Consider the following 27,990-nt stretch of genomic DNA (forward strand, 5'->3'; position numbering starts at 1 on the left):
GTTTTCGTTTCCATCTCTGAAAATGGCCTATGTAATTTGATTTGAGTGTCAAAAAATAGGAAATTGACAAAACCAACTTAAAAAATATCTTAGGTTCTCTTGTAAATCATAGGTAACGTCGGTCCTTACTCTAGTCCCTTTGTAAAGGATGTGCCTACATGAACAATGATCCTCACGCTGGTACTACTCGAACTGCATATATATACGCCAACTATGAACGCAATAACAAAGGTACCCGGGACATATCCAAACGAGCACCATAGCTAACAGCCCCCAATTTGGAAGCCACTGCAGTTTTATTTTACAGCTCCCCATTCTCGGACCCATACCCCCAACGATCAGACGGCGTCTGCAATCCCTCCACCGCTCTGACAGCAGCAGCCGTCCACTCTCGCAGCGTCTCTCTATCGGACTCATCATCGAGGAACGCCAGCCCGTCCATCGCCCGCCCACTACAAGCACGCTGCAGCGCCAAGAACGCAAAATGGCCGCCTACGACCGGCCGCGCGAAGAAGTTCGGGCCAGGGAACTCGCCTCGCCCCTCTGTATTGTGGAGATCCGTGAACGGCCGGTCGGTGACGGTCTCGTTGACCCATTTGGCGACGGACTCGAGGATCTCGCTGCGCGTGCGCTCGCTGGCGACCGCCATGGCGAAGAACTCCCAGTCTGTCTTTGTGTAGAGGTGACGGCTGTCCAGCGGGAGGCCGTATTTCTGGCGCACGTAGTGGTACCAGATTGATTGTTTCTGGTAGATGTGGTGGGGCACGAAGCCCGTTTTGGACGGTTTCTTGCTGTCAAGCGGGGTTTGGGCTTTCAGGAGGGAGGCCGGGAAGGAGTCGGTGCCTTCCAGATGGAAGCAGAGCTGTGCGTCGGCGTATAGGTTGTAGATGGTGGTCCAGGAGCCGTACCAGTCGTAGGCGAGCTTCGCGTGGGTTCCATCGCGGGACATGCCGAGTTGCTCCCATTTGGCGATGTAGGTGTCCGAGATGTTCTGCGGTTGTTAGCGCTGGCTGGAGGTTTAAGGGAATAGGCGTATTACCTTGAAGTATGCTGCATCGGTATCGTGGCCGGCTACTTCAGCCAGCTTGCTCATGGCATTGATGCCGATGATGCCTTTCAGTGCCAGGTTGGTCTGCAGCGCAAGCCATCCGGCGAAATCATCCGTGGAGACTATTCAGATTAGCTTTAGCGCTTGAGGAAAGGTACAGAAATGGTCTTACGTTGGTTGGCAGGTTGCAGGGAGTATTCCACCAAGTAACCCGTCCATTGAGTCCAGAGCCTGTAGCTGCGCTGAACCCATTTCTCGGCGAGACGCTCGCCTTCTGCTCCACCGCCCCATTTGCCGTCCTGTTTGTCAATTCCGGACAAGGCCTGCAGCTCACCTAGAGGGAAGTATCCAGTGTGTGGTTCTGAGACTTTGGGGGGAACACCGTGTGTGGACCAGATCGAAGAAGCCGCCGAATCATCGGTATACCGGAGCGAGTTCACAATTGCTAGGCCCATGATGAGAATGTTGCCGCACTCCTCTACCGGCATGTACTCATCACGACCGTCCGGGTGACCAGTCGCATTGGGGAAATGGGCCCCGAGATCGTGCATAGCGTACGTGTTGGGGTACTGTCCACTGAGCATGTGCTCGATTAATGGCTCGAGCAGGTAGGCCAGCCAGCGAGGGTTCGTGTACAAGAAGAAGGGGAACGATGGGAAGATGACATCAATGGTCTGGAAATTGCCGTTGGAGGAGATCTCCTTCAAGAACAGGATTGGGTCATCGGGGGTTCCAGAGAATGTCGTTGCTCCCATAACCTGTCTGGCAGAAAGTGCGACAATGTCCATATAGTCATACGCCCCGGATTGGTAAGCATCCTTTGCCAATTGATCAGAGTAATCGGAAGCGAGGGTGGCTGCATGGGTAAAGTCATTGTAGTGGAAGCTCAGCACCTCTTCGGGATCCATGAACCATGATCGCCAGAGTGGTCTCATAAGAGTCAGGCCGCGAGCAGAAGCAAATTGGACGACTGGATCCTGAATCAAAGCAATGCTGAACGTTACACTGCTCTGCGTGTCATTTACCCTGGTATCAGGTTTGAAAGACTTGGAGAATGCGAATACAGGCTCGCGATCTCCTATGGCACGGAAACCATCGTCATTCACGTTCTGGACGGCTCCATTCGTCGCGAAAATGTTGCGGACAGTGTGAGCATCGCCAGAGTGATATTGGACATCCTAGGCTGCCAGTTAATAATCCTGTCAAAGACGAGTGGGATGAAGCATAGATTACTGACAGCAGGTCCAGTAAAGTGGAGGGTGCCCCATTCGGCCCGATCACGAATTTCTGAGAGAAGGAGCTCGTTCTGTCTCCGAAATTGCCATTTCTGAAGGGTTGGCGTCTTCCCTTTAAAACCGAAGGTGTCATGCTGCCAGACAATTTGACTCCCTGCATCTCCGCTCACCCAACGCCCATTAAGGTCCATGTAGACGTTGACAGGCACATCACCGTGGACATAGACCGTAATGTAGGACGCAGGAATCGACTGCCGCAGGGTCGATGTCGGGGTAATGGGAGACAAGAAAGAAACCGTAATTGCGACTGGACCAGCCGCAGAAGAGGCAGCCGAATCAATGCGGTAGGTCAGGTTGGTTGTCGAAGCATCGTACTGGGCGCCTAGATACACCGGATACTCGACGGGAGCTCTGATGTAAAATCCGTCAGATTGAGACGCATTATTAGGTTTTATTTGATGTGGACCACAGATACAATATCACCATACCCGGATACAAAATCATGAGGCTTGCCCAGCAGCGGATATACAGTGCCGGTACTAGGGATCTGGGCCATCAAAGAGAGCCCAAGCTCTTCCCCTGTATAGAACATGGGCCATTTGGACCAAGGCACCTTTCGAGCATCCCCCAACCAAGTGCTCAGGTAAGGATTTCGCACTGTCAAAGGCAGAACTGGAGGTGTGAGGGTTGATGCTACACCGACAGCCGCCTGGGCAACAGCGGCTGCCAGCACCGCAAGGGATGAGCGCATTGCGTTGGTGTACAGCAGAGTGTGTAACTCGGAATCAGTTTACAATCAGATCCGCATGCAGAGAAAGGTGATACACGCGACAAGATAGAGAGCAGTGTAACGGGAGGGAAATGGGTTTAAGAGAGAGGTTCGGGCGGTCTGTTCGAAGGCTGACTGACGATCAGTGTTGAAACAGGCAGATTGACTCAACTCCACATCGACGGACGATGCAATTCGTCCGGTTGGTGGATAGAGGACCACTGGAGACGCAATGATCGACTGAGAGGGATTCAGTCCGGTCAGTCCAGTCAGTCTTGGATGATGGAGTGGCGATGCAGCACAACAAACCACAGAAGCAGTGAGTTCCCTCGCGAGGAATGCGGGGAAAGCTCGGGATACTGTAGAGGAGGAGCCTAGGAGGATCAGATGATGTCGACTGGGGAAATAAGCCAGCCTGTGGTCGGCGTCTCGCTGGTGAGTGCTGAGACACTAAGCCCCAACTCGAACAAGGTTTATGTACCACTATATGTTATCAGATGGATTCGAGTTGCGAGAGATGATTGAAGGTATTCAGATCACTGAGCCAAGGAGATGATGTCATGCCGAGATGTTTTTCAGCACCGTTAGAGCTTCTCGGTGATCAAGAACAGAACGATTATGTATTTTGAATGGTAGATATTATAAAAGATAGAAGGATCAAGGGATGTAGGTAGTCTGTGTCGATAATCCACGCACCTCTTCGAATCCTGGATTTTCATATGGTTGTGGAGGGATATATATATATATACATACATCAACACTACATCGATCATCCACTAGGCCAGAATACGATGTTCTTAACAACAGGCGCAAAGCTAGTTGCAACAAGACAATTATCAAGTATTTTAGTATTTCACTGAAACATTGAAATGGTGGAACAGAGAATTAATCGAGGTGTATCTCTTGACACCTCAGGCACATGCTCCTGATGAAGGACGAAGCATGGATCAGAAATGAAAGTCATATTTCCTTGGATTAATCTGAAGTTGGGCGATCTACACTAAACCTCTGATTCCCTAGCATAGGGACAATCGTATGAGAAGTCATGGTAGATACCTCTCTTGATCTCTCATCAACGTGATTGTTATACTTCATCGTCCGGTACCCCAAGGTACCTGAGCTGTACCTGGACAAAGCACCAGAGATCTATTTCGGCCTAGGATCACCCTCAACCCAGCTTAATATTGAGTAAAATCGTTGCATTCAAGCTCGTCCTGAATCCACTCCATGACTCCAGATTTATTCAACCACTCACTCCGTTCAATTGACTCTTATCACGACGCGTGGAGAGACGCGGGCGACATTTCAGAGTGGGCCTGGTCACGGCGGAGGTACCATTGAATACTGCGTGGGTACAACCAACCACCACAACTAGTACTGCTAAGGTACTTTTACGCCGTACTATACAGCAGCCACTGCACACGCGCATCTCCAACGCGCTGTTTTCTTTACCTACTTCTCTCCACCACCTGCTTTTCTTTGGGGAGGAGTTTGGATTCTCAATTGGACTTTCTCTTCCTTCCTCTGTATACATTCCTCGCCTATCTGACTCGGGTTGAAACATTCCTGGCCCCAGAATAGCTCGCGTGGTGATCGTCCTCTACTTCTGTCCCACACCTATACTTTGAATGTTGCCGTCGCAATTGTACCTCTCTCACCACGTCTCACTCTTTAACTCCTCCCTCGTCTTTCACTAAAGCTCATTGCAATGCAATCTACGTCAAACCTCAGTCCCGTCAAGGACGGTAGACGCATCCTTGGCGACAAGACACCCAACGCGTGTCTGTCTCCCGCACGCAGTAAACACCTGGATGTCGTCTCAGACATTTCACCGGTTAAACGCTCTCTCTTTGAGAACCACTCTCCCAAGAAACTGCTTCCTTCACCGTCGTTTGTGGGCCAGAAGCGTACGATCGACCAAGTGGAGGATGACTCCCGAATAAACAAACAGAACGTGCAGGTCCAACGTGTCGAACAGGTGCAGGGAAACCATGAACGCAACCTGCAGGATAAAGGCATCACTCAGACCACAGGTCCAAAATGTGATCAGGTACGCTCATCGATCCATATTTAAACTCTAGGACTGGCGACTTGGTACTAAAATTGCCTTCATAACAGCAGCCATCGGACGCGATGCCCTCAAATGATACCCAGTCTACAGAGCCACAACAATCCCTTCAACAAACACGCCGACTCCCTCTCAGCGACATTGTAAATTTAATCGACACTCCAAGCCCAAAGCAAACGCCCAAGACCAATACACGGACAATTCCAGAAGACCCCCAAACCCGCAAGTTGTTTATCCAGGAGGTAAGGCACCGCGTCCAAACCTGTTCCCCAACCTCTATCTAACAAATACCCAACAGAAAGCAAATCTACTGCGCAGCCGGATACGGAGCGCAATGCGCCACGTCCGAGACCACCAGTTCGATCGCAGATTATCAGAGCTGGAAGCTCACAGCCGCAAATACCCCCGACTATCACTGCCCGCCTTGAGTCACCAGCACACCGATCCAGAGCGTGCATCCCGGCGCGACACAACGACAAAAGCATCAGCAGTATTAGCAGCAGCAGCACTCGCCTCAACATCACCGTCCAAGAAAACACCACCTAGTCTTGAACCCGCCCTAGACGTCGACCTCCAACCCACCCCGAAGAACTCATCCGACGCACCCGCTGGCCTCTCCTCCCCGCCTCTATCGGCCGGCACAACCGCCAACCAGGAGGATGCGGATTCACTGAGGACGCCAACCCAGAAGAGCTTCCACCGCCGGACCAATACGCTGGAGTCGCCTACAGCCATGCAGCTGAGTAGTCCCCCGGCCACGGTATCACGGAACGCAGGCAAGAGGACCATTGACATGACAGAGGAGGATCACGAGGACGACAAAACAGAGAAAATTACCACGCCGGCACACAAGGGTGATGCGGTCGATGGGCTTCTTCAGCTGATGAATACGTCCGATAAACGACGCCAGTCGGTCTCGGATACCCAAAGCGGATGATACGTCTTTTGCTGCTGATGCATGATGCATGATACATGTCTTGTATAGTACATAACGGACCCATAGCCCGGTGTGCTGCGTGCACTTTGACAGGTACAATGGATGAATGTTCGGATGGATAGTCGATATAGACATGTACGTCTGGGATTGAGATGCAGCTATGCTATGGTTATACATCAATACCATGTACCCTCGTGGCAGGTGCCCCACAATCGAACTAGCAGTATAAAAGAAAACCATGAATTGGCCAGAAAACTCGCTAAAAGATCTATTTGATGGATGCTATATTCATGACACTGAGACTACCGCACCTTTTTCAACTTGTTCCGTTTCCGTCCCAACACGTCCCGCCCCTCGTCAATCTCCCCCATGGCCTCTCGCTTCGCCTCGCCAACTTCCTTGAGGACTCCCGTTCGCACCACCCGACCCTCGATACTGACGCCCTCCTCGCTCCACTCCTCCATCTGCCGGCCGACTCGCTCCTCGATCGCCAGCACAAGCTGCACATCCCGCTGTCCGACCAGCGTGACGGCTTCACCGCTGCGGCCCGCACGCGCCGTACGACCGACACGGTGCACGTAGTCGTCCGGGTTGCGGGGCACATCGTAGTTGATGACCAGGCTGACGGTGGGGATGTCGAGACCACGCGAGGCGACGTCCGTGGCAACGAGGATGCGGGCCGCGGAGGCGCGGAAGCGGGCGAGGTTGGCGTTACGCTCGGACTGCGGCAGGAGACTGTGCAGGGAGGTGACGCGGTGGGCGAGGCGGCGGAGCATGCGCTCGAGCAGGTCGGCCGTCTTGGTGTGGTTGCAGAAGATGATGGCGGGTCTGGAGGCGTTGCCTTCGGTGGAGAGGAGGACGTGCAGGAAGGCTTCGCGGTGCGTCAGCGGCACCTTGAGGTAGGTCTGTTTGAGCGTGGGGGGGATGGTGCCCTCATTCTCCGTGGAGATCTCGGTAACGAAGACGGGCGGCTTGTTGGCGGATCGGGGCATGTTCTTCAGGGCGCGGACTTCGGGGGTTACTGTCGCGGTGAAGAGGAGAGTCTGCCGCTCGCTGGAGGGAGGCAGTGCGGAGAGGCACGTTTCGACGTCGGGGAGCATGCTGCCCGGCCCGCTGGCGAGTAGTCGATCGGCTTCGTCAAGAACGACCATGCGGACTCGCTTAAGGCCGCACACTGTATCTTCACCGGACGACTTGATGTGATCGGCCAACCGGCCGGGAGTTGCAATCACCACATGCGGTCTTCCCGCCAGAGCAATGGCCTGAGGTCGCATGTCCGTTCCGCCGGTGATGAGAACGGGCTTCATGCTCTGCGGAGCGGAGATGGCCTTGATCTGCTCGAATATCTGCAACGCAAGTTCTCTGCAAATGGCGACCCTATCAGCCTCGATCTATCTCTATCCCGTACCGTGGAGAAACATACCTCGTCGGAGTCAAGACAACCCCGAATATCCCAAACGGATCCTCCGCCCACTTCTGCAGCATCGGAACCGAGAACGCAATCGTCTTACCGGAACCAGTCCGGCTTCCACCGATACAGTCCCTCCCTTTGAGAATCTCAGGTATACACGCCTTCTGAATCGCCGTTGGCTTCCTCACAGCCATCGTCGTCAGCGACCCGACCAGCCACGGCGCGACATTCAACGCCGCAAACGAAGACGCTTCCTCCCGCAGTCCAATCTCCAACGCATCACGGATCAGCACTGGGTTATCTTGACCTGCTGGAGCTGCCGGTTTCGCATCTTGTGCTCCCTTCTTCTTGATACGGGAGAGGGTGGGGAGCGGCGCCGGCGCAACGTACGAGTCGTCAGAGTCGTTAGAGGATTCGGAGAGTCGTCTTCTTTTGGGAGCTCGGGTGAAAATTTCGGATTGCTCTACCTCAGAACCACTAGATGAATCATGTGTATCCTCAGATACCGGCTCTGAAGGAACTGGAGACGCCATTGTGCTTGCTGAATATCTTTTGCGACGCTGAAATTCTTCGAAATTCTTCGGCAAAAAAAGGTGACCGCGCAAAGGCGGTGTAATCTTCACGTGATGCCTCCACTTATATACAACCAAATGTCGTCCAATAGATTCATTCAGGTGTTTATGGATATAAGGGGTATTGTGTGCTTTTATTATCTCTCTTAAGTGCGAGTATATATACCAAAGATTAAATCAAACAATGGCACAGCCATGGCCCTCTCCTGACTCAATCCACCCTGCTCGTCGTACTTCTCCTCCGAACTGAAGACACTGGCTGCAATTCATAGGCCTCTCCTCTTTCCAAGTCGTCCTCAATAGGCGATTCCGAAGACGAGTCTCTCCGGATCATAACGCCTCCATCTGAGTCTGGCTTCCTCGAGCTCCTATTTGGATTATCCGCAGCCGAAGGCGCTGACAGTTCAACCTCGTCGTAACCATAAGTCCCGCCAACGCTTTCCATGGTAAACGGACTGGCCGTGGGGCCGTCAAGAATAGCGAGTTCTTCTTTTGTGAACCAATAAGGTAGCACAAATGAGGGCAGCGGAATGAGCAGCAGAATAATCACCGGGAATCCAATGGCTGCGATCGTCTGGGTGATGGCGAATGTGGCGCCAAAGCCGATCAGTTCAATAATAACAAACACCCAAATGGCGAGTCTGCGCTCGATTCGTTTCAAAGGATTTGATGGAGGAGTAAAGTCCTTGTCCTGAGCCAGGAAGACGAGTTTCTGCGTGATACCGTTGCCCTGGAGGGCTTGTACTCCCATGACGAAGAAAAGACCCGCCATGACGCCTTGAGGGATCAAATGCAGGACGATGAGGAGTGGGCCAGTCATGGTACCGAGGGTCAAGAGACCCTGAGCGAGATTACTGACTCGTTGCTCGACAACGTGGTCGGTGACGCGGATCGTTTTGCCTTTGTTGGTATCATCTTCATCGGCCACGTCGCGTGTAACGCAAAGTGCAGCTGTATGAAAAGGTGCCTGAGGGATCAGTCCATTGGGGAACGGGAGACCCAGAATTCCAGCTATAAAGGTGGTGAGACCTAGCAACCAGATATCCCAGTGGAAGCCGGCGGGTTTGCGTAGAGGGAACTCTGTTCCCTGCGCAATCAGTGATGACACTAAATAGTATGTCAGTCCACTACGTTCGATCGATAACCTTCAGAAAGTGAGAACCCACCATTGTGGTCGAAGTAGAACAGAATTGTCAGAAGAAGTGCAAATGGAATGGCAAGAAAGATGTCCCCAACACTGATATTCCAGAAATCCACGAGCCAGTCACGATTAGCGGTGGGAAAGAAGGCTTTGCTGGTGGGCAAGGTCGCAACTTCGACATCCCGCATATGGCCAATGTGGACGAATCCAGTGAAGAAAATGATAGTCAACGGCGTACCGTAATCTTCCAAAAATTTTCGGACATATCTCTGGAAGAGAGTGCTGTTGCCGAGCTCTCCGCAAATCCATCCACACATGAGCACAAGGAGGGCAACCATAATACTCAGGTAGGCGGAGGTCTCCCCAACCTGGCCCCATTGTCTGGTCAGGACCTGGATCCCTTTCTGCAGGTAGATAAAGGCCACGTAGAACCCAAAGATGTCACACGAAAAGCGGGTGACATAAGTGAGACCGTTGCAAGCGTTGGTGATGGCTAAGATCCAATGCATAATCAACGACCAGCTTTGACAGTCAGCACAAGTCAATCATCCAAGCAAAGAAGACCTACATCCCAATCCAACACATAAAAGCGAGGTAGGGAGTCCCACGCGGTGACACAATATCGTAAACAGTGTAATTAAACACCGTAATCGGACCTGCGCACACAGGTGAGCATCATCACAACTAACCACCAGAATCCGAACAAACCCACCAGTAACACCAACAATAACCAAAGGCTGCGCAGCAAAGACCGCGAAAACAACGGCCCCCAGAACAGAGGCAAGAAGAACCTCATTAACGCCATAACTTTGCTTCGTCTTCTCGAACATATCCAGCGAGAACGCCAGAGCAGGCAGAATACTGCACCAGTCAGTTTTTCCTGTCTACTCCGCAAAAGCCCAGACAGAAAACCTCAGAGCTCGTAAAGCACTCACTTGGCAAAATACATATAAACAGTAGCAGGAATAACGCGGTAATCCCACGCATCCGTCCAATCACTCCAGTAGAACGGCGCCCTCCGCTTAATATCCTTGATCATGCCGCGGAAGAGCCTTACACGCCACCACTTGCTCGTCCGCACAGACGACGCGCCAGTCTGCACCCTCGACACGCCCTCAGCACCATGTTGTCCTTGCGAGACACCGCCATGCTGATGCTGGGAGTGCTGGGAGTGCGATTGGCCACTTCCCCGTCGGGCGTGCTGCCAAGGATTCCGCTGGGATTGAGATGAGTGGACCGAACCATGCGAGGTTGTAGCGTGTAGATTTGACCTCGAGGGGACGGGGATCTCTTCACGAGCAGAAGTGTGCGAGGCTCGACGATTTCTCTGCATGCTGTACGGCGTACAGTTGTACAGTTGTAAACTTGTACCACGCTTTCCTGGCCAAGCAGAACTGTGCTGGCAGTGGAGTGAGATGGGGAGACCACGTCAACCGCTCTGCGGCTGCGGGAAATTCAGTGCCAGGAGGATATTTCAATCCAACTTAGGTCTTCGAAAATATTGAAGATTGGGAAGAAGCAATATGGATAAACAGATATCTGAGCCTGAGGCACCGGTTGTCTAGGCATGGCGGTCTAAGCGATGGACGCTATTCCATTTCCTTTACTGCTGACATCATTTGCAGTCCCCCAACATCTACACTACGACGCTGAATTCTACGGAAGGATCTCGAGCGAAACAATAAGTTGCATGGAAAATAGATTACAACACACTAGTGGCATCAATGTCAACGCGCATATTAGCTCTGAAACTACCAAAGGTCAATTTCCCCGCGCGCTTTGAAATATCACACTGCTCGACAAAGCAGGCGCGCTTATCGTGTTGCCGATACTTCTCACAATCTCACTTTTCATGACGCGACGGGTATATTGCTAAATCATCCTTCGTGCTGCATAGTTGTCTATGCAGAAGGGGGAGGAGGTGGGGGCAGTTCACTCGGAGGCTATGCGGAAGTTAGCAATCTTGTTTAAATTTCAAGTTGGTCCAGGGGGAGAACATACAGGAGGCGGGGGTCCTTCACCAGGGGGAGGTGGTGGAGGGCTGCCAGAGCCATAGTACATAGAAGGCATGCCGGGCGGAGGTGGTGGAACACTCAGACCCGGAGGAGCACCCGGGGCGCCCATACCAGGCACAGCTGCGCCATAACCGGGATAAGCCCCATATCCATAAGCACTTGCTCCGCCGGGTGGTGGAGGCGGAGCTTGCTGTTGCCAAGGAGCAGCGCCACCAGCAGCAGCGGCAGCACCAGGGGCGCCGTAGCCACCTGCATGCGATCCGTATCCGTAATCGCCGCCACGGCTCTGCGCCGCCCACGGAGGTGCACTGCCCTGATCGCGGGATCCGTAGTCGTCGCGAGAGCGGTTGTCCCGCCCTCTCTGCTGCCAGGGAGCTACATCGCCGGGAGGAGGTCCGCGCTGCCATGGCTTCGCGTCACGATCATCGTAACCGTGATCGGGACCGGCCTCGATCCGGCGCGGAGGCTGGCCGTCCGGACCTGGAGCACCGCCAGACAATTCTTGCATAAGTTGCTGTGACAATTAGCATTTGTTTGGGAACAGAGAAAAAGACATCGAACTTACCTCCATCTCACGATCGACAGCATCCCCTTGCCCGATAGCTCTGCGGCCACCGCCATAACCGCCGCCATTCCGCCAGTCGGAACCTCTCTGGCGATCAGGACAATCGCGAGCCATATGGCCAGCATTGCCGCAGACGCGACAGATGATGTTGGCGGTAAAGTTACGCTGCTCGGGACAGTCGTACTTGCGATGTCCGATTTGGCCACCTGAGCGAGTTAGTATAAGCAATTCAACGAGGAGAGTAATCTGGAAACTTACAGTTCTGGCAAGCCTGGTTTTCATCATCACGGAGGGTACCGTTGAGAGCAGCCAACTCTCGCAACTGGTTTCTCTTGAGTTCGTTCTGGCCTTCGGGAATCGAGGCAGCCTGTCATCCGTCATTAGTGTCTGGATTCCGCGTTCCAAGGGAGGCATATAAACTTACTGTTTCAATAACATTGTGAACAAGCTTCTTGGCCTTGTTAACCTTCTCTTCGGTATCTGCCATAATCAGACAATGGAGGTCTTCTTCCTGGTTACTAGCGTGAGCCGCGTCAGATCGACCTTTTCCTTCTTTGACGGAGCCTTTGCCTCGAATGGCAATCTTGGCGCCAGATTCGGTCTCCATCTTCTTCAAGGTATTTCCACGAGGACCTATGAGTAAGCCAACTTTAAAAGGTAGCAAAGAGCTAAGTGTTAGTTCACGATGGTTATTCAAGGAGAGCAAAGCAATGAAAGCAAGATAGTCAAGTAGCAAGGGTTAGCAGGAAGCGAGCCTTTGACACATCATCCCAAGGCGATGTCTCACGGGCCCGACTCGAGCAGAGAGCCAAGAACGACACAATGCAGGAACGGTTAGGAGTTAGAGGGTTAGTTATCATACTGAAGTTAATCTCTGGATAGTCATTCACTGGAACATAGACCTTCTCCTGGGTCTTGGTTGGGCGCCTGTAGTCAGAGGGCGGGTGGTAGTTAGGAATGGTCTTCATGGCCTTCTCGACAAGCTTGTGGCGCTCGTCCTCGAGGCGCTTGCGGTAACGGTATTCTCTAGTGTTTACACGTCTGCCAAAGTTATCGTACTGCGGAGGCGGCGATGGGGATCTGCACAGAAATCGTTAGCTCAGGCGAGGAAGGAAAAAAGGAAAAGGGGGATGAAAACGAACCTATCACCATCCGCAGGGACAACATCGTTGATACGGAGCTTCTGACTGATCTCCTCAATACGAAGATGCAGTGTATAAGCCTCAAGCTGTTCATTGGTGAAGTTTGCCATGATCATCGTGGGCAAGCCCATGAGACCGGCAGCCTTGTTCTCCTGAGCATCACCCCAACGGTTGCGCTTCTTGCGCCTCTTCACACCGTCAGCAGGAGGGTCCGCTGTGAAAGAAGAAAGTTAGTAACTCGACTGAAAATGATACCAATGCGGCAAAGACGTACCTCGGACTGGGCTTCTGCCACGCTTGATCCCATTATCTCCACCGACAGATGCAGGCGTCGCGGTGCGACTCTCCTCCTCTGGGCCATCTTCACCTCCAAACCGCCGACGGCCTAAAGGGATGTTGTTGGAACCAGTGATTCCTTGATTGCGCCAGGCCATTTTGTCCTGGTGCTATAAGCTGCGATACAAGAGTTAATCTGCCTGGTAAGTAAGCACAGAGCTCTGTCCGGTACTGAAGTGAGAGCAAGAGCTATTAAATACTGTTGGGTTTGAACCAGATCTCAAGGGACGATGGTGGCAAGGTTTGACCATCACGTGATATATTGGAACTGGGGAGAGCCAATCACGTGGCTTACACTAGTGGTATCCATTGGATGCATATCCATAGATCTGCTCAGGCAGAATTGTCTGGTCGGAACGAGAGATCCAAAAAGGCATCAGAAGATATTGTCAATTAAAAGAGAAATTTGTTTCAATAAACATTTACATAATATCAACATGCCCGTAATCAATGCTTCGCCTTATCCGCATCCGACTTCATGCCCTGCTGAACCCACTGCCTAGTCTTGGCCGCCTCCTGTTCCATCCGCTCCTTATCCTTGAGCAGGTCCTTGATGGTATGCGGCGCAGGCACATGGCGGCCCTTCTCAACGCCCGGGCGCGCAGCCATGCGCTCCTCCCACGCCTTGAGATGCGGGAACTCATCGATATTCACGCCAGCCCAACCAGCGGCCGCCACCCAGCCCCAGTGCGAGATGTCCGCGATGGTAACGTGGTCGCCGACCAGATACCCGGACTTGGAGGTGGAAAGGTGCTTGTCGAGCACGCCGTAGAGACGGCGCGTCTCGTTGACGTACCGGTCCACACCGTACTGGATGTGCTCGGAGGCGTAGCGGACGAAATGGTTCGCCTGGCCCTGCATGGGTCCGACGCCGGCGTTCTGGAAGTAGAGCCAGCTGATTGTCTCGTAGTATTCGCGGGTGCCCTTGGGGTAGGAGATCTTGTGGTCCTTGTCGTACTGCTCGGCCAGGTAGGTGAGGATGCTGCCGGACTCGAAGAGCCGGATCTTCTGGCCGTCGGTGAAGGTGTCTGTTAGGGCGGGGATACGGCCATTGGGGTTGATTTCGAGGAACCAGCTGGTTGAGATTAGTATAGGCTCTGGCCAGAGTATCACTCCAATACGTACGGTTCCTTCTGGGTGTTCTTGGAGATGTCAATCTTCTCCACCTTGTATGGGAGTCTATCCAACAGTGTCAGCCAGAACACATCAACTAAGTATCGGGGCACCAGAGATAAAGGGAGAGAAAACATACCCCAACTCCTCCAGCGCAATGGAGATCTTGATCCCATTAGGAGTCTGCGTAGTATACAGCGTAATGTCAGGTCTATTCGCCATGGTGATTGTTGCAAACGGTCGTTTAAGAGTAGAGTGTGCACGGATCGATCCAATTCTCTGCAGAAACAAAAGCATGAACAGAATTCTGGTTCTCTTTCTGAAAACCTGTCCTTATCGCAATGGGGACCCCGGCCTTTTGAAGCTACCGGCCGCGTTGCTAATCGGCCCAATTACCCCACCGATTCCGCGGTTCGATGATTAATAGCTTTGACTTGATTATGATGCCATCCGCATTGTCCCGCCCCACCACGTTCGATTTCTAATCCAGGACAACAGTACTAAGCTAAGTTAGTGTGCTTGGATTTGGAGAAAAAGCTTTGGCGAATGAGGATGGTCTATGGCAGCATAGAGGGGTTCTCATATCATGTAACTCGTGTTTAATTGATTGCTCATACGGAGTAGAAGGGTATGGTTGGTTTGTCGATGTCAACTGTGCGGGGTTTTCAGTTTACGGAGCTCATGGTAGGTAAGACATACTGTATCATCCCATCATGGTTCTGGAATCCTGAAGATGGTCTGGATTCTCGATCATAGGTGATAAAGAGAACCTAGGTTACTCGATGGAAAGATAAGCCTACGGGCCGGGATGCAGACAGCAGGGTTGAGAAGCTAAAGGAGGAAGCTATGTACATCCATAAAGGAATCAACAAGTGACAACCAACTCCATAACCGAAAAGACAGGAGAACCGAAAGCATGCTTAAGTTGGTTGACTGACGGCAGAGAGAAGAAGAACAAGGTAGTAAAGCAAGGTACATACGTCAGCGAAGGATTGGAGGCGAAGACAGTTCTTTGTTCAACCCAACGCCAGGGGCAGAAAAGAAGAAATGAAAGCCGACTGGACCTTTCAACATCGACTACCACGTAAAGCTCTCTTCCACGAAGTCAACATTCGTCTGGTCCTGTCTTTTACGGCACACGCGACGAACATCGTCACTCAAGCTGCCGTTTCCGCAAACCAGCACGCCCATTGCTCCGATCTGATTCTCGACCTCCATGCCGATCAGCGTATCGATGTTCGGTCGGCCCGGGAACATCTGGACTGTGGCACTCGGGCTCTGAATCTCCTTTGTGTTACGGGGTCTGGTGATGAACAGCATGATCCGAAGGACTTCCCGGCGGCGATCCATGGCCAGGATGCTGGTCATCCAGGGGCGGATCCATTCAAGGTGTTCGGGTGACTGGATGATCCAGACAAGAGTGACTCGTCGTGCAGCAACCGTGCCCTCCGCATATCCCTTGACTAGGTGGCGCACGAATGGAACCTGATGGGTGATGCCGACACCACCGGCGAACAGGACGACGGTGCCGTAGGAATCCATGGAGTGGATGCCTCCGTACGGTCCCTCAGCGAACGCCTTCAGAGTGACGCGCGAGTCGGGAGCGCTCAAAGCACGCTGGTACAATTTGTTCGTGAAGCCAGTCCGGCGCCGAACAAGCAGCGAGATGGTCGTCTTCTGCAAGCCGAACACGTCCTGGCGTGTCATCGGCATGCCCTTCTCGTCTGTGACAACTTCCTCCGACTCACTCCAGCCGACAGAGAATGGATGCGAGGTCCACAAACCGATCGAGGGAATGTAGAGGTAAATGTGCTGGCCAGGCTTGAACGTCCAAGGTCTTGCCATCTTCAGGGTGATTCTCATCGCCTCGCCTGGCATGGCCTCAACCACCGCCGTTGTCGCCTTTCTTCCGCAGTTGCGATACACGATTATTGCCACTCGTGTGGCGCGCTGTGGGCATAGTCAGCTCGAAGCTCGTTCAAGTTTTACGGACAGGCATTGCGATGACCTACCTCCAGACCCCAGAAGATGATGGCGACGAGCAAGTAAGTCTGAGCAGGGAGGCCATCCAAGTGAATCCAAAGGCCAACCATCGAAACAATGGCCATGGCAATATGCAGATGAAGGAAGGTTTCATAAAATGCATGTCGAATGGGAGAGAGAGAATGAACCATGAGCCCGACGAACGCACAAGCAGCCTGGCAGAACAGTCAGTCCAATTATCTTGTTGTTGTCAGTCGTCGACAAAACTCACGATCAGTCCAGTCAGGATAAAGGTGCTTTTCCCAAAGATCGTTCCTACAATGTCCCAGCCAACTATGCAACAGTTAGCGACAGCCTTCTAGACGCATGTACATTTCTAAGACAAGCAACTCACTCTTCTGGGCCTTGGGAATAGCCCAGGCAAACACATGAGCAAGAGTCTCAAAGACCACGATCCGAGCGAGCCAGCGGTGGATCAGGTTGAAAGTGTCGTAGGGAACCTCCAAAAGCTTGATGAGTGGGTTGTTTCGTCCCGCGAGGAGGATGAGCGGAATCATGTTGACCGTCGCCATAGTACCGGTCCGGTTACGGATAACACCTGCGACTGTGTCCTCCTTGGTCTTGTAGGGAACGGTGACCACGCATACAACCACGTTCATAACGATGATTCCCACTACGATGAAGGCGTGGAACCGACTGGGCAAAGTGCCCATATTGAGGGCCGAAGACAGCTGGAATTCACGATTGTGTCTGTTGCGAAACAGCGGCGCGTAGATGATGTGGTTCTTGACTTTTGCGAAGGTCCCATCGGCCGGAACGAAATACCGTTGTCGTTCGTTGTTGAAGCTTGCCAGCCGTCTGAGATGGGCGGAGATGCGAAACCACATCTTCCAGGCATAGATGAACGCGGCCATGCAGCCGAGGACGAGAAGAGTGATACGGGAAAGGTCATCGTTGACAATCTCATAGATATCGAAAGCCGAACCTCCACCGCCACTGCGCTTCTCCAGATCCTCCGCTGCCAACGAAAGCCCAGCCAGGGACAATCCAAGAATGAGAAATGGCATTGTGAGCAAAGATAATCTCAAGGCTGAGACTTAAAGAACGAAAAGAAAGAAATAATTGGCGATAGTTAAGCCCGGAATCCAGAAGTCCAGCAGTGGAAGGGTCGTGCGAGACCAGCTCTGCAGACCGGGAACTTGCTCAAGCGAAGGGAGCAGAGACGAGTCGGACTCTGTCACAGGAACACAGCGAGTCGATAACAACAGCTAGGGCGTCCAAGGGGGCGCCAGAGTATTGCAGTGAGATTGGCGCGCCCACGGCTAGTTCGAATGTCCAGGCCTCAGATAGTCACAAAGGTTTTGTTTGCTATCTGTTCCAGAGGGGAACCTGATAGAGCCACGGATGGGTTGAAGAAAAGACAAAAGGTCCCGCGATCGAACGAAGTGTCCCAGGTTGGATACGTGACGTTCTTCTGGATTGTAGCGAATGCCGGCGGGCAACGAAAGGAATGTGAAGGTGATCCAGTCACAATGTCTTGTATCTAAACGAACGCAAGAGAAAGAAAAGATAGAACTTTCTGCCAAGCAAAAGAAAGAAAAGAAGAACAAGAAAGAAGATGAAGATCTACTCAGTTTATGATATTGAAAAAGAAAGAAAAAATGAAAAAACAAGTTGGATAAAAATTGAAAAGACGGAAAAAGAGGGCTCGAAGGCGCAGAAGCCCCTGCCCAGACAGACGCGGGGGTTGGGTGTCAGTCAAGATCCACCGACGTGGACAGACTAAGTAGATGACGGACATTATTATTATCATTATTATTATTATTATTAGATAGAGTGATACTTGGTACGACAGATAATATTGATTGATAGTATCGATGGTCCACGTCTCAGCTCTATTGTCAATGCTCCAGCTAGATTGCTGGTGGACAGGTCCAATCCCGGTGGAGGAAAGCCACAACAGAGACATAACAAGGACATTATCTGTCTTGGATCTCGAGTCGAGCTTTGTAGGAAATAAAGTACGTACATACGTAGGAACTAACGTCACCTGTTAACAGAAGAATGCCGCCTATTAGCAAGGCAAGACCACAGCGTCACTGACCTCATTATCACAATTCATAAGCAGCCAGCCTATAGATCGATAAACCGAGTAAGCGCCCAAATGTTTACATCCAACACAAGTCTATTCTGTACTGTATTACGGAGCACTCTATCCTCAGAGATCACTCGGACCTCCATGCACAATTACTCGGTTAATTATCACTCTTGTGGTGGCAAAGTACACAGTGCAGTACTGGTGTCTTGAATGGCCGAGTCATGAAACCCTGGCGGGTCGGACAATCGACTCAATTAAGCGACTATGAGACTTGGCTTGTTTGAGGTTGTTGGCGCCACGGCTGAAAGTATCCAATCTGAACTCATAAACGGGAAGCAATCGTAGACGATAGTGGAGATTGTGGATCTGAAGTTTCTTGGCGGGAGAGTAGTATCAATTTCAAGTTTCAGAGTAGCCTACTACGGAGTTTATATCCATCTGATTAGTTACAGAGACGGAGAGATGAAAAAGACTACCACTGGTGTCACGTGGCAATGGCAGAGCAGATCACACTCAACAGCCTTACTTTGGGTACATATTATGTCTATGATTCCAGCATATATCATTATATCCAAGTGATGATGGAACGGCGGTCGATAGCGCAAAGCATATGAGCACTATTAAAGTCATATAAGACACGGATATTAAAAGCGTCTTGGCTTCACGGAGTCTCCTTGAGATGGGGAATGATCCCGAATGTATTAGAAGGAGATAGATTAATTTATATTGGGCCTGGAACCATTGTCCAGACTCACTGGGTGAGTCTAAGGAGTTCGAGTATGAACGCGCATCGTCATGAGTAGCTCTCCCTTAGAAGGTAGAAGGTGCTTCATAGGCGCTATGAATAGTCCGCTCGAGAACCCCCTCGCGATATCCTAGACTCATACTGAAACCAGTAGTCGAAGTATAAGGTGACATTAAACTATCTTGATACCCATTTCCCCAGTTACACAGACAATCATGCTTATTTGGGAGCCAGTGCATCGTCCACCGAGCAGACAGCTTTGCATCAAGACTGATACCCTCCGTAGTTTGTATAACATATCCAGTCATACTAGAGGCAATCAGGCAGAGTCCTCACCTTGAATGCTACTCACTCCTGCAGATAGCATGTCTGTAACGGCCTCTGCAACCTGGTCTGTTCTCTGCGTTCCAGTATGCCGAGGAGCACATGTCCTATTCTGATACACTATGATATACTAGAATAGCTTCAGCCACTGCAATTTGAGACTTTCTCGGGTCTTATCTGGCCACGATGGCGTCAAAGCAGGATCACAACCAGTTCTGGTCCAATCGTCCAGGCTATGCTAGACCACATGATTCAGCACGAATGCCACTAAGATATGCAAAAGAGAAATTCCCTCGCTCCAAGCTGGAGCCCCCAAATTGCTGCAGAAAGTCATTATGAACTAGCTCAGCACGATCAAAAAAAGAGAAATTAATGGGGATCCATAACATTGTCAGGTCCCGGGTATCGTCCTAACATTCCAGAAAAACCAAATATTCCAGAAAAAGGAAAAACTCCGCTGTGGATCCCAAGCACCAAAACAAAAAAGAAAAAGAAAGAAGGATAGGGAAACCAAGATAGTCAAGCGGTGATCCGACATCTAGCCCTGCCGGCTCACCTCTGCGGCCTGGGTCATCCATCTCGACCTGCAGGGTCAAGGTCGAAACAGTTGTCAGACAGGCTCATCCATCAAAGGAAGCTTAGCTCGTCCTCACTCTCATCATCCTGGGAGCAAGGTATGACTCTCAAGCGTGAAACAGCACTTATACGACAGCTTGAGCGCCGCTTAGGATTCGCTGGCTTTGAAATGATGGGGAGGCGCGACTGTCGAGGCGGAAGATTGCAAGTTCCGAGTGCATGATCGGTGGCCTGGTCAATCGGTTCATTCAGTGAGGAAGAAATCTTCCTATTGATGATAACAACCTCCAACTTGGGAGAAGGATTCGCCGACTTCAATTCCCCGACGACTGGCCGGTTCAGGACGTTCTTAGCTTGCAGTAATTCCCCGAACACGCCCCGCGCGCTCCTGGTACGGGCGGCTACTGGGACACAGTGTGCTTCAGCTGACGAGCAACGTAGTGACGTTAAACAAGACGGTTGGTTTTTTGCTCTGCCAGTCTGATCTTGTGCTTCATCCGCGTAGATCTCCACAGTTCGTGATCGCAGCTTCTTGATGGGCCGTGGGACAAACTCGTCGGCTGAATATGTCCTCTTGGCCGGAAGAGATGGAACCGACGATGTGACACTCGAAGCACTGCGCTCAGAAGCGGCAGAGACAACTGACTCACTGCTATCCGAGCAGGAAATGATTGAAAATCTCTCTGCTTCTGAAACCACCGGTCTTCGGTTCCAACTTGTTTGTCCAGCTTTGGGCTTGGGCGTGCTTGCGATCCATTCCCCAATACTTTCCTCCCATCGATAGAGTCCTGTACGGTCCGTTCGTTCTTCAGGTTCGTCCGAGAAGTCCGCATTGACGCTTTGCGCGTGCTGCGCCGTAACAACGCTCTCCTGGATCTGAACGGCCCAAACATGGTCATCCGGATCCAAGGTCTTCTCTGCAAGCGCCATTGCCGTCTCCGCTGCCACTTTTCCAAGAAAATACGATAACCCGCGGACATCTGCCTGCCGAGCGAGCTGTGAGATCTTAGTACGAACCGCCCGAGACGTTCGGGTCTGCTCGCGCAAGTCACCTTGCCCGCAATATCGAGACACTCTTTGAACGAGGTCCGAAAGTTCTTTGAGCATATCTTGCTGCAGGGCTAGTGACTCAAAGAAGGAGTCGATGCGCTGCTTGGAAACGGCATCACATCGGGGCCTGATCTTAGAGGGCGTTTCTTCGCCAATTTGAAGCATGCAGTTGCCCAGCAAGAGATATCCGCGGCGCAAAGATTGGTAGGATGGCGCATCACCATTGTCTTGTCGATGCCATAATCCAATATCCCTCTCCATTATCAACGCTAGGCAATTGATTGTATGCCTGGCTTTGATCCCAACAAGTCTTTCAGGTGCATCTGAAGCATTTGATCGTGCGATGTGCATACCGCAGAGCGCGGTAACAAGGCTGGAGACAAGATTGCTCAGTGCATCTTGGACTGGTATCGGACACGGCGTCGGATCATTCGCCGGCAGACTCGTCATGACTGACGCACGAGTGCCCTTTAAGCGCAGTACTTGCCTTTGATGCAGGTCCTTTTCAAGCAAAGCTGTTCCTTCCGTGGATTGATCAATGCCCCCAGCTGATAGAAGAATGGCTTCGATAAGATGCGTTGCTGCAGCCGAGTCGCTATCTCCAGCTGACACTGATCTGACCGCTTCATCCACACACTTCTTCCACCACGTAGTCACCATCCATTCTGGCGGCACCACTCTTCGCAGAAGGAGCTTCGCCAGCTCGTTGTACACAAAAGCCCGCCCGCTGCACCGGGAGTAATAGGTCCGTAACATATATACAGGGTCGTCACAATGAGCTGACGGCCTTTGTGGATCAAATGCAAGTGGATAATGGTATGCGTTGATAGTTGACAAACAACTTGACATTAACATTTCAAAAGCATCAGCTTCGCCATGCCGCATGCATTCGTCCATAAGTCGGCAAGCCGCCAATTTCGTAAGCCATCCGTTCTCAATCATCTGTACAACCAAGTGAATGCCTTGCGCGCGCACGGCTTCACGAAGAGGCTCCCAGCCATTGCCATTCGGCGCGTAGTAAGCTTCTAATTCCGTAAAATATGCATCGCACATGTCCACCTCGCAGTCCTTGTCGTTCTCGTCCTGGAATCTCTGCTCATCCGCGATAAACTCTGGAAGGCGCCGCGCGATCATTGATACCAAAGAGCGAGCTCCCGGGCCTCGCTGCTGCGAACCTGGCGCAATGGTCCGGGTATTATGCAAAAACTTCAAAAAGATACGATCCAACAAGTGTGCAATATCCACAAGTCCTGCATCACCCGACAAGTCGAGGACCTCTTTCCAAGAACCCTGGTAAGCCGGAAAACTGCTATTTTTAGTTCGCGTCGTCTTTCGCGGACCAGTAGCCCCAACATGATTCTCAGAAGTCGTCGTAGGCAAGACCACACTAAATAGGCGTTTCTGAATAGATGATCCCTCGCACGTCTGTCGCACCTTGCCAGTGATCAAAGGCGTCGCAATGTCGACCGCGCCAGGCAGGGTCCGCTGCAACTCCGGACTGCGGATCAATAGCCTACTGCGCCGTCGTTCACCATTCCTACGCCCTCGACTCGAATAATTGTGTCGTATGCGACGCTTTTCCCGCTTTCCAGGTACCCAGGCCGGATCGTCCGGTTCTTCGTCTGAGAATTGGCAGCTCCCTTCGGTACTGCAGACCGTCCGGGGCTTCGCCTGCTCGGTGTCGGCGTTCTCTGACCGTTCCTTCCATTTCGATTGCGCTATCGAAGAGAGAATTTCATGGTGCTTTTCTAATCGATGGTAGATGGACGTCAACGGGCGCAACATGCGATTTGCCCATTTCGCGGTCGGTCGGACGTCCTCCATAGTGACATGGACGATACGAGCACGAGAAATCGAGCACACTACACACTGCGCCAAATGAGATTTATTCGTCGGTCGGAGTTCCTGTCAAAAATGTGGACTTACCAGGACTGCTTCACTATGCTTCAGCGGTCATCCATCTTTCGACCAGCTTCCTGCAGGAATAAAACCGCTGTTCCGGGGCTCTGAAGACCGAGGTAAAATAGGTTATAAAATGCTGCAAATAGAATGCAAACAAAGCTTTTCAAGGTAAAAACTACGGCAATAAAATGCCATAAGATATAGTGACCATGAGGAAGAAAGACAACGAAAGTCGACCGGGTAGATCATTGACAAGAGATGTAAACATTGGATCCGAGCTGGGATTCCAAATAAGGTAAAGCGCGCACAACTTGCAAAACAACCTATTTACCACTTGGGTTTAGCGCAGAAGTAAATGACTTTAGCCTGAGTACTCCAGAGTAAATGCTTAACATCAAGGTCAGAAACTACTGTCTGTACAAGAGCAAAGCGAGGGGGCTTTCAAACGTAGATACTACAGGGACAGAAGATCAAGGAAACATTCTTCTCATGGAGTGCATAGCTTCATTAGCTGCATGTCTAGGTAGCCGCCAGTCATACATATATATAGTACAAGGACATAAGTATGGAATGCAAATCCCCCAACCTGATATGCACTGTTTGCGGAATCACAAGAACAAGATGGAAGGTGAAAAGTGCCCAGTGCCAATAGGCGAAAGAGTAGAGAGATTCATACAATCAAAAGACAGATATCCGCTCATTCAAAAGACCAACCCTTTTAAGACCGACATTCAGATAGAAAAATATGTTGATGTTAACACATACATGGTCAAAGAGTAGAATCCAGAAACTTTTTCATGTTCTAGGGTAGAAGGAACAAAGAGGACGACTCAGATTCAAGCGGACGACTTCTTGGAGCCCCGCAGCTTGGGGTTGCTTGCCGCAGCACGCTTCTTCTGCTTGGAGCGCGAAGAGGTAGCGTCACCTCCCTCAATGAACTTGAGCAACTCATCAATGCTGCGCGAGTCCATAGAAGCATTGGCAGCACCCTTGGCGCCCGAAGCCTCGGGAGCTGTTTGGCCAACCTGGGGTTGGACCTTGGTGCCAAGGGTGGTCACGCGAGGGTTCATGTTGATGCGGCGAAGGCGGCGAGCCTGGATGTCCTTGGCGTGTTTGGCGATGGAAACAGCGTTCTGGGTGAGCTGCTCGAGCCAAGTCTCGGCTTCCTTGGTGTTGCGATCGTTGGGTCCAAGCTGGTTCAGGAAGATGTTGTAGGCATCCCGCATCTTGCCAACAGCACCCTTCGAGTCCTGGTCAAGAGCCAGAGCCTGTGCCAACTGGAACAGAATGGTAGCAGTGTTGATGGACTGCTTGCCAAAGAGCGACTCGCATACGGCCAGGGAAGCCTCGAACCACTTCCGGGAATCAGAGTACTGCTTGAGGTGCTGCAGCATCACGGCGGCGTTGTTCATGGTGGTAATGGAGTCAGGGTGGTTGGATCCGTAGATAATCTTCCACAGATCCATGGCGTGCTTGATATAAACAAGGGCAGTCTTGGTGTTTCCGGAAGCGTGCTCGAAAAGACTGAGGTTGAGGTAGGCCAGAATGGTGTCGGCAGAGTCAACACCCAAAGTGCGCTCCGTCACGATAACGGCCTTACGAGCCAGCTCGACAGCCGCTTCCTTCTCGTCCGTCTGGTAGTAAAGCATGGACAATTGGTGGTACAGCTTGGCAACTTCAGGGTGAAGGATACCGTAGATCTGCTCATGTAGAGACAGAGATTCCAGGATGAGCTCCTGGCCAAGCTGCTTCTGGTTCTGCATCAAAGAGATACGTCCTGCCTCCAATGCCTCCTCGGCAAGGGAGCTCCGAGGGGAGGCGTCCTTGACCAATGGGACCACGTTGACGATATCATCCGGCACAATCGAAACAACAGACTTCTCCTCAACGACAGCACGGCTAGGGGACTTGGAGTCACCACCCTTCTTCTTTTTCTTCTTGCCCTCGTCGTGCGAAGCACCGTTGACGCCGTTGGCGACAGGAACCTTAGCTGGAAGCTGAGCCTTGGTGAAGGCGTAGTCACGAGCACCCAGCTGGAGACCCAGCTTGATGGCAATGTCACGGAGAAGCTGGAAGTGTCTCAGGGAAGCGAACCACTCTGTCTCCAAAGTGTAACGGTATCTCACGGTAACCTGCTTCTCAACCTCGGCCCGCAGAGTCTCGGGCGTGACCTTCTCGAACGAGAAGTCACCCTCGGGATAGATCTCGCGGAGGGAAGCATCAATCTCCGCGCTAGGGTTCGGGTTCAAGTCAGCACCCAAGAGGCAGTTCAGCAGATGGGCGACGCAGGACGCGACAAAAGGCGCAGGCACATTGCGCAGATACCGGTTGGCGATGTGCTTGAAGGCACGGGCAATCATCTCCTGAACCAACAAAGTGGTCAGAGCATCCAGGCGAGAGCCCTTCTCCTTGGAGAGCTGAGCCAGCTTGCCGAGATAGCGGATGTTAATACCACGCTTGTGCAAGAGTTGGCTGAGGGATTGTCCATCCATGGGGAAGCCAACGTCACCATCGTGCAAGTCCTGAATCAGCTCGGGAATGACCTTGGAACGCAGGAACTCGCAAGCATCGCGAACCTCCTTTTCGTCCTCAGCCCATTGCTCCTTCTCCTCCTCGGTCTGGGGGACTTGGCCGCTGCAGACATCGGGGTTGAGCGCGAGCTGGAATCCGGAGATATCCACACGCTCTTGATCAAGAGCCTCTTCAGCTTTCTCCTCGGATTCCTGCTCCTTCGGTTCGGTGGCCTCGGAGGACTGCTCCTTGTTGGCAGCTTCCTCTTGGGCCTTGGCGGCACGACGGCGCTCAACTTCAGCCTTGACATACTGGCTCATCTTCGACCTCCAGTACGCTTCAACCAGCTCCAATCGGAGGACTGACATGCGGTGAGGGTAGTCCTCGCTGCCGGGTTCTTCCTGCCACATAACATCAAGAGGAGTCACACGGTAGAGATCAAGGACATATTTGCGGCCATCGGTGCCCAAAAGGCCCTTGGTTTCGACGCTGCCTTCAAGCTCGTGGCGTTTGCCTTCCTTGTCCCATACAGGGTGCTTCTTGATGCGGAGCGCCTTGGACATCTTCTCAAAGACGGAGACGAAGTCGGGATGTGTCGCGACGACGTCTTTGCCCTCGACACCACCGTAATCAATCTGGTGCTCACCGGGCTCCCGCTGCTTGAAGATACCAGGCACAATGCTCTGGCCGACGATACGCTTGCCGAGGTAGTCAACGACAACAGTTCCTGGCGTGAAAAGGCCGTTGATGTCAAGCTGGTTGACTGCCTTAATTCCCAAGACGTCCTTGCCAACGGCCACGCGGGCGGCTTCGTCTCCGCCCTCTGACACGAAGGTTCCCACTCCGTCAGCGCCAAAAGAGTAGAAGATATTGTTGTACACGAAGATCTGAGCATCGCGATCCTCAGTGGGGTTCAGAGGAGCGACCTCGCCCCTAGCCACAAGCACGGCACCGCGAGCGGCAGCCTCGTTGTAATCAGCGAACAGCTTCGAGGTCAGGCGCTCCCGGAATACTCGGTCCTGAACGGTCTCACGGGGCAGCTCCCGAGTAGTCTGGAACTCCTCGTTCCAGTCGCGTAGCGTCTCGGCGTTGTCCACACCGGAAACTAGATAACTTTCCTGAGAGCGAGTAATGTCGGCCTGGTGGGAGTTGGGATTGGAAGAAGGAGGGGTAACGAGCCATGGGCTGTTAGGAATAGCATTCTGGAAAGGGAAGGTAGTCAGGAGGTCCTTCTTGTTGTTGGACTCCTGGAGAGCTTCAAAAGCAGAATTGAAGGAGGGCGACAGCTTTGAGATCAGGGTGAGCAGGGAGTGTGCGCTGACTTTCTTGGGGGTGGTTCTGGGGAGAGGATCAAACTTGTGATTCGAGCACTTGTTGACATAGAAGCCAGAAACATGAGAGGTAATCTGGAACTGCTCGCCCTCGTTGGTGGTAACTTGAAGGTAGAGCAGGTGACCCTTCTGCCGAAGGTGGTAAGGAGGAGGGTTCCATGCTGATAGTGAGATCGACTTCACAGTCTTGGGGAGAGGGGCCTCGGCTCTGGGGAGGATGGTCTCCAGAGAGGGAGAAGCGGTGATGTCGTACTTGGACAGAGAGTGCTCCTTCACATCATCGGCAGCGGCCTCGGCGGTAACAGCATCGTGCAGCGACAGACCGGCGTTGAGACCGTGCAGATTGTCGGAACGGTCACCTGCAGCACCAACCAAGTCCCTAATTCTGACCATATGCATCCGAGCTTCCTTTTCCGTGTAAGGATCCTCCACGAGGACAATCTCAGAATCGGCCTTGAGGCCTTCGACCTCAGACAATTCAACGAAGTCATTAATACGCTTGCCGTTAAATTCGAGGTGGAAGCAAGTGTACTGGAAGGTGCCGGGCAACTCGACGATCGATTGGCGGACATCCTGAACCTGCTCTTGGCTTGAGACCTGAAGACGGTAAAAGAAAATGAGTTAGGACGATCATTCGTGATCTAGTGTGCTTCTATGTTATCACCCACCATAACCTGGATCTTATAAGGCTCATGCGGAAGCTTGACGGAGATCTGGAAAAGGCCTACCACGCTTGACGTTAGCGATGACAATACCAGTGCGGAGAACCATTCATCCCGGGTATCGCGGATACGACATACCACCGCTGCTCTCTTCTTCCTGCTGTTCTTCAACCTGATCACCATTGGTAGGCTGCTCGACTGGCTGGGCTTCAGGAGTCTCTGTGATAAGAACGAATCCGTTAGTTTCGTCACTAGAGTAGGCGAATCGAGGCTGCGAAACTGAGCGGTTGAGAAATCCGGAGAATGTCGAGACCAACCTTTCGAGTGCTCCATATCGCCATTGGTTTGCGCCATTGCGATAGAAGGAAAGATGATTGGAATAGGGGTTATTTAGAGGACGAAGTGGTTGCTGAAGCTGTCGCACGACAGCTTGCCTCGAGCTCCGAACGGGGAAAG

General features: G+C 52.1%; 9 protein-coding genes across 9 annotated transcripts; 1 reads left to right on the plus strand and 8 right to left on the minus strand.

Moving 5' to 3' along the window:
- Nucleotides 1-301: 301 nt before the first annotated feature.
- ALT_1697 (putative glutaminase) lies at nucleotides 302-3,034 on the minus strand (the record flags this gene model as incomplete). The annotated part of the gene is made up of 5 exons (XM_033564493.2): nucleotides 302-991; nucleotides 1,040-1,170; nucleotides 1,221-2,226; nucleotides 2,286-2,694; nucleotides 2,772-3,034. The coding sequence occupies 5 exons, from the start codon at nucleotides 3,032-3,034 to the stop codon at nucleotides 302-304; spliced, it is 2,499 nt and encodes an 832-aa protein (XP_033420384.2).
- Nucleotides 3,035-4,760: 1,726 nt separating this feature from the next.
- On the plus strand, nucleotides 4,761-6,057 carry ALT_1698 (uncharacterized protein; the record flags this gene model as incomplete). Its single annotated transcript, XM_033564492.2, has 3 exons — nucleotides 4,761-5,102; nucleotides 5,171-5,362; nucleotides 5,419-6,057. 3 exons carry the CDS (start codon nucleotides 4,761-4,763, stop codon nucleotides 6,055-6,057), a joined length of 1,173 nt encoding a protein of 390 aa, XP_033420383.2.
- A 302-nt stretch (nucleotides 6,058-6,359) lies between these two features.
- On the minus strand, nucleotides 6,360-8,001 carry dbp8 (ATP-dependent RNA helicase DBP8; the record flags this gene model as incomplete). The annotated part of the gene is made up of 2 exons (XM_033564491.1): nucleotides 6,360-7,419; nucleotides 7,481-8,001. 2 exons carry the CDS (start codon nucleotides 7,999-8,001, stop codon nucleotides 6,360-6,362), a joined length of 1,581 nt encoding a protein of 526 aa, XP_033420382.1.
- A 250-nt stretch (nucleotides 8,002-8,251) lies between these two features.
- ALT_1700 (anion exchange family protein) lies at nucleotides 8,252-10,514 on the minus strand (the record flags this gene model as incomplete). Its single annotated transcript, XM_033564490.1, has 5 exons — nucleotides 8,252-9,147; nucleotides 9,207-9,703; nucleotides 9,750-9,837; nucleotides 9,894-10,042; nucleotides 10,117-10,514. 5 exons carry the CDS (start codon nucleotides 10,512-10,514, stop codon nucleotides 8,252-8,254), a joined length of 2,028 nt encoding a protein of 675 aa, XP_033420381.1.
- Nucleotides 10,515-11,082: 568 nt separating this feature from the next.
- bbp (putative zinc knuckle transcription factor/splicing factor MSL5/ZFM1) lies at nucleotides 11,083-13,337 on the minus strand (the record flags this gene model as incomplete). The annotated part of the gene is made up of 8 exons (XM_089599199.1): nucleotides 11,083-11,124; nucleotides 11,183-11,710; nucleotides 11,762-11,967; nucleotides 12,020-12,128; nucleotides 12,186-12,394; nucleotides 12,624-12,841; nucleotides 12,904-13,117; nucleotides 13,178-13,337. 8 exons carry the CDS (start codon nucleotides 13,335-13,337, stop codon nucleotides 11,083-11,085), a joined length of 1,686 nt encoding a protein of 561 aa, XP_089456345.1.
- A 349-nt stretch (nucleotides 13,338-13,686) lies between these two features.
- On the minus strand, nucleotides 13,687-14,574 carry ALT_1702 (glutathione S-transferase family protein; the record flags this gene model as incomplete). Its single annotated transcript, XM_033564488.1, has 3 exons — nucleotides 13,687-14,314; nucleotides 14,365-14,418; nucleotides 14,492-14,574. The coding sequence occupies 3 exons, from the start codon at nucleotides 14,572-14,574 to the stop codon at nucleotides 13,687-13,689; spliced, it is 765 nt and encodes a 254-aa protein (XP_033420379.1).
- Nucleotides 14,575-15,429: 855 nt separating this feature from the next.
- ALT_1703 (ferric reductase family protein) lies at nucleotides 15,430-17,402 on the minus strand (the record flags this gene model as incomplete). The annotated part of the gene is made up of 4 exons (XM_033564487.1): nucleotides 15,430-16,302; nucleotides 16,365-16,550; nucleotides 16,607-16,668; nucleotides 16,730-17,402. The coding sequence occupies 4 exons, from the start codon at nucleotides 17,400-17,402 to the stop codon at nucleotides 15,430-15,432; spliced, it is 1,794 nt and encodes a 597-aa protein (XP_033420378.1).
- A 2,727-nt stretch (nucleotides 17,403-20,129) lies between these two features.
- Nucleotides 20,130-22,952, minus strand: ALT_1704 (uncharacterized protein; the record flags this gene model as incomplete). The annotated part of the gene is made up of 1 exon (XM_089599200.1): nucleotides 20,130-22,952. One exon carries the CDS (start codon nucleotides 22,950-22,952, stop codon nucleotides 20,130-20,132), a length of 2,823 nt encoding a protein of 940 aa, XP_089456346.1.
- A 914-nt stretch (nucleotides 22,953-23,866) lies between these two features.
- On the minus strand, nucleotides 23,867-27,888 carry ALT_1705 (translation initiation factor 3 subunit CLU1; the record flags this gene model as incomplete). The annotated part of the gene is made up of 4 exons (XM_089599201.1): nucleotides 23,867-27,469; nucleotides 27,541-27,596; nucleotides 27,673-27,813; nucleotides 27,852-27,888. 4 exons carry the CDS (start codon nucleotides 27,886-27,888, stop codon nucleotides 23,867-23,869), a joined length of 3,837 nt encoding a protein of 1,278 aa, XP_089456347.1.
- Nucleotides 27,889-27,990: the final 102 nt, after the last annotated feature.

Source organism: Aspergillus lentulus (assembly GCF_001445615.1).
Source record: "Aspergillus lentulus DNA, contig: Alt04, strain: IFM 54703, whole genome shotgun sequence".
NCBI lineage: Eukaryota > Fungi > Ascomycota > Eurotiomycetes > Eurotiales > Aspergillaceae > Aspergillus > Aspergillus lentulus.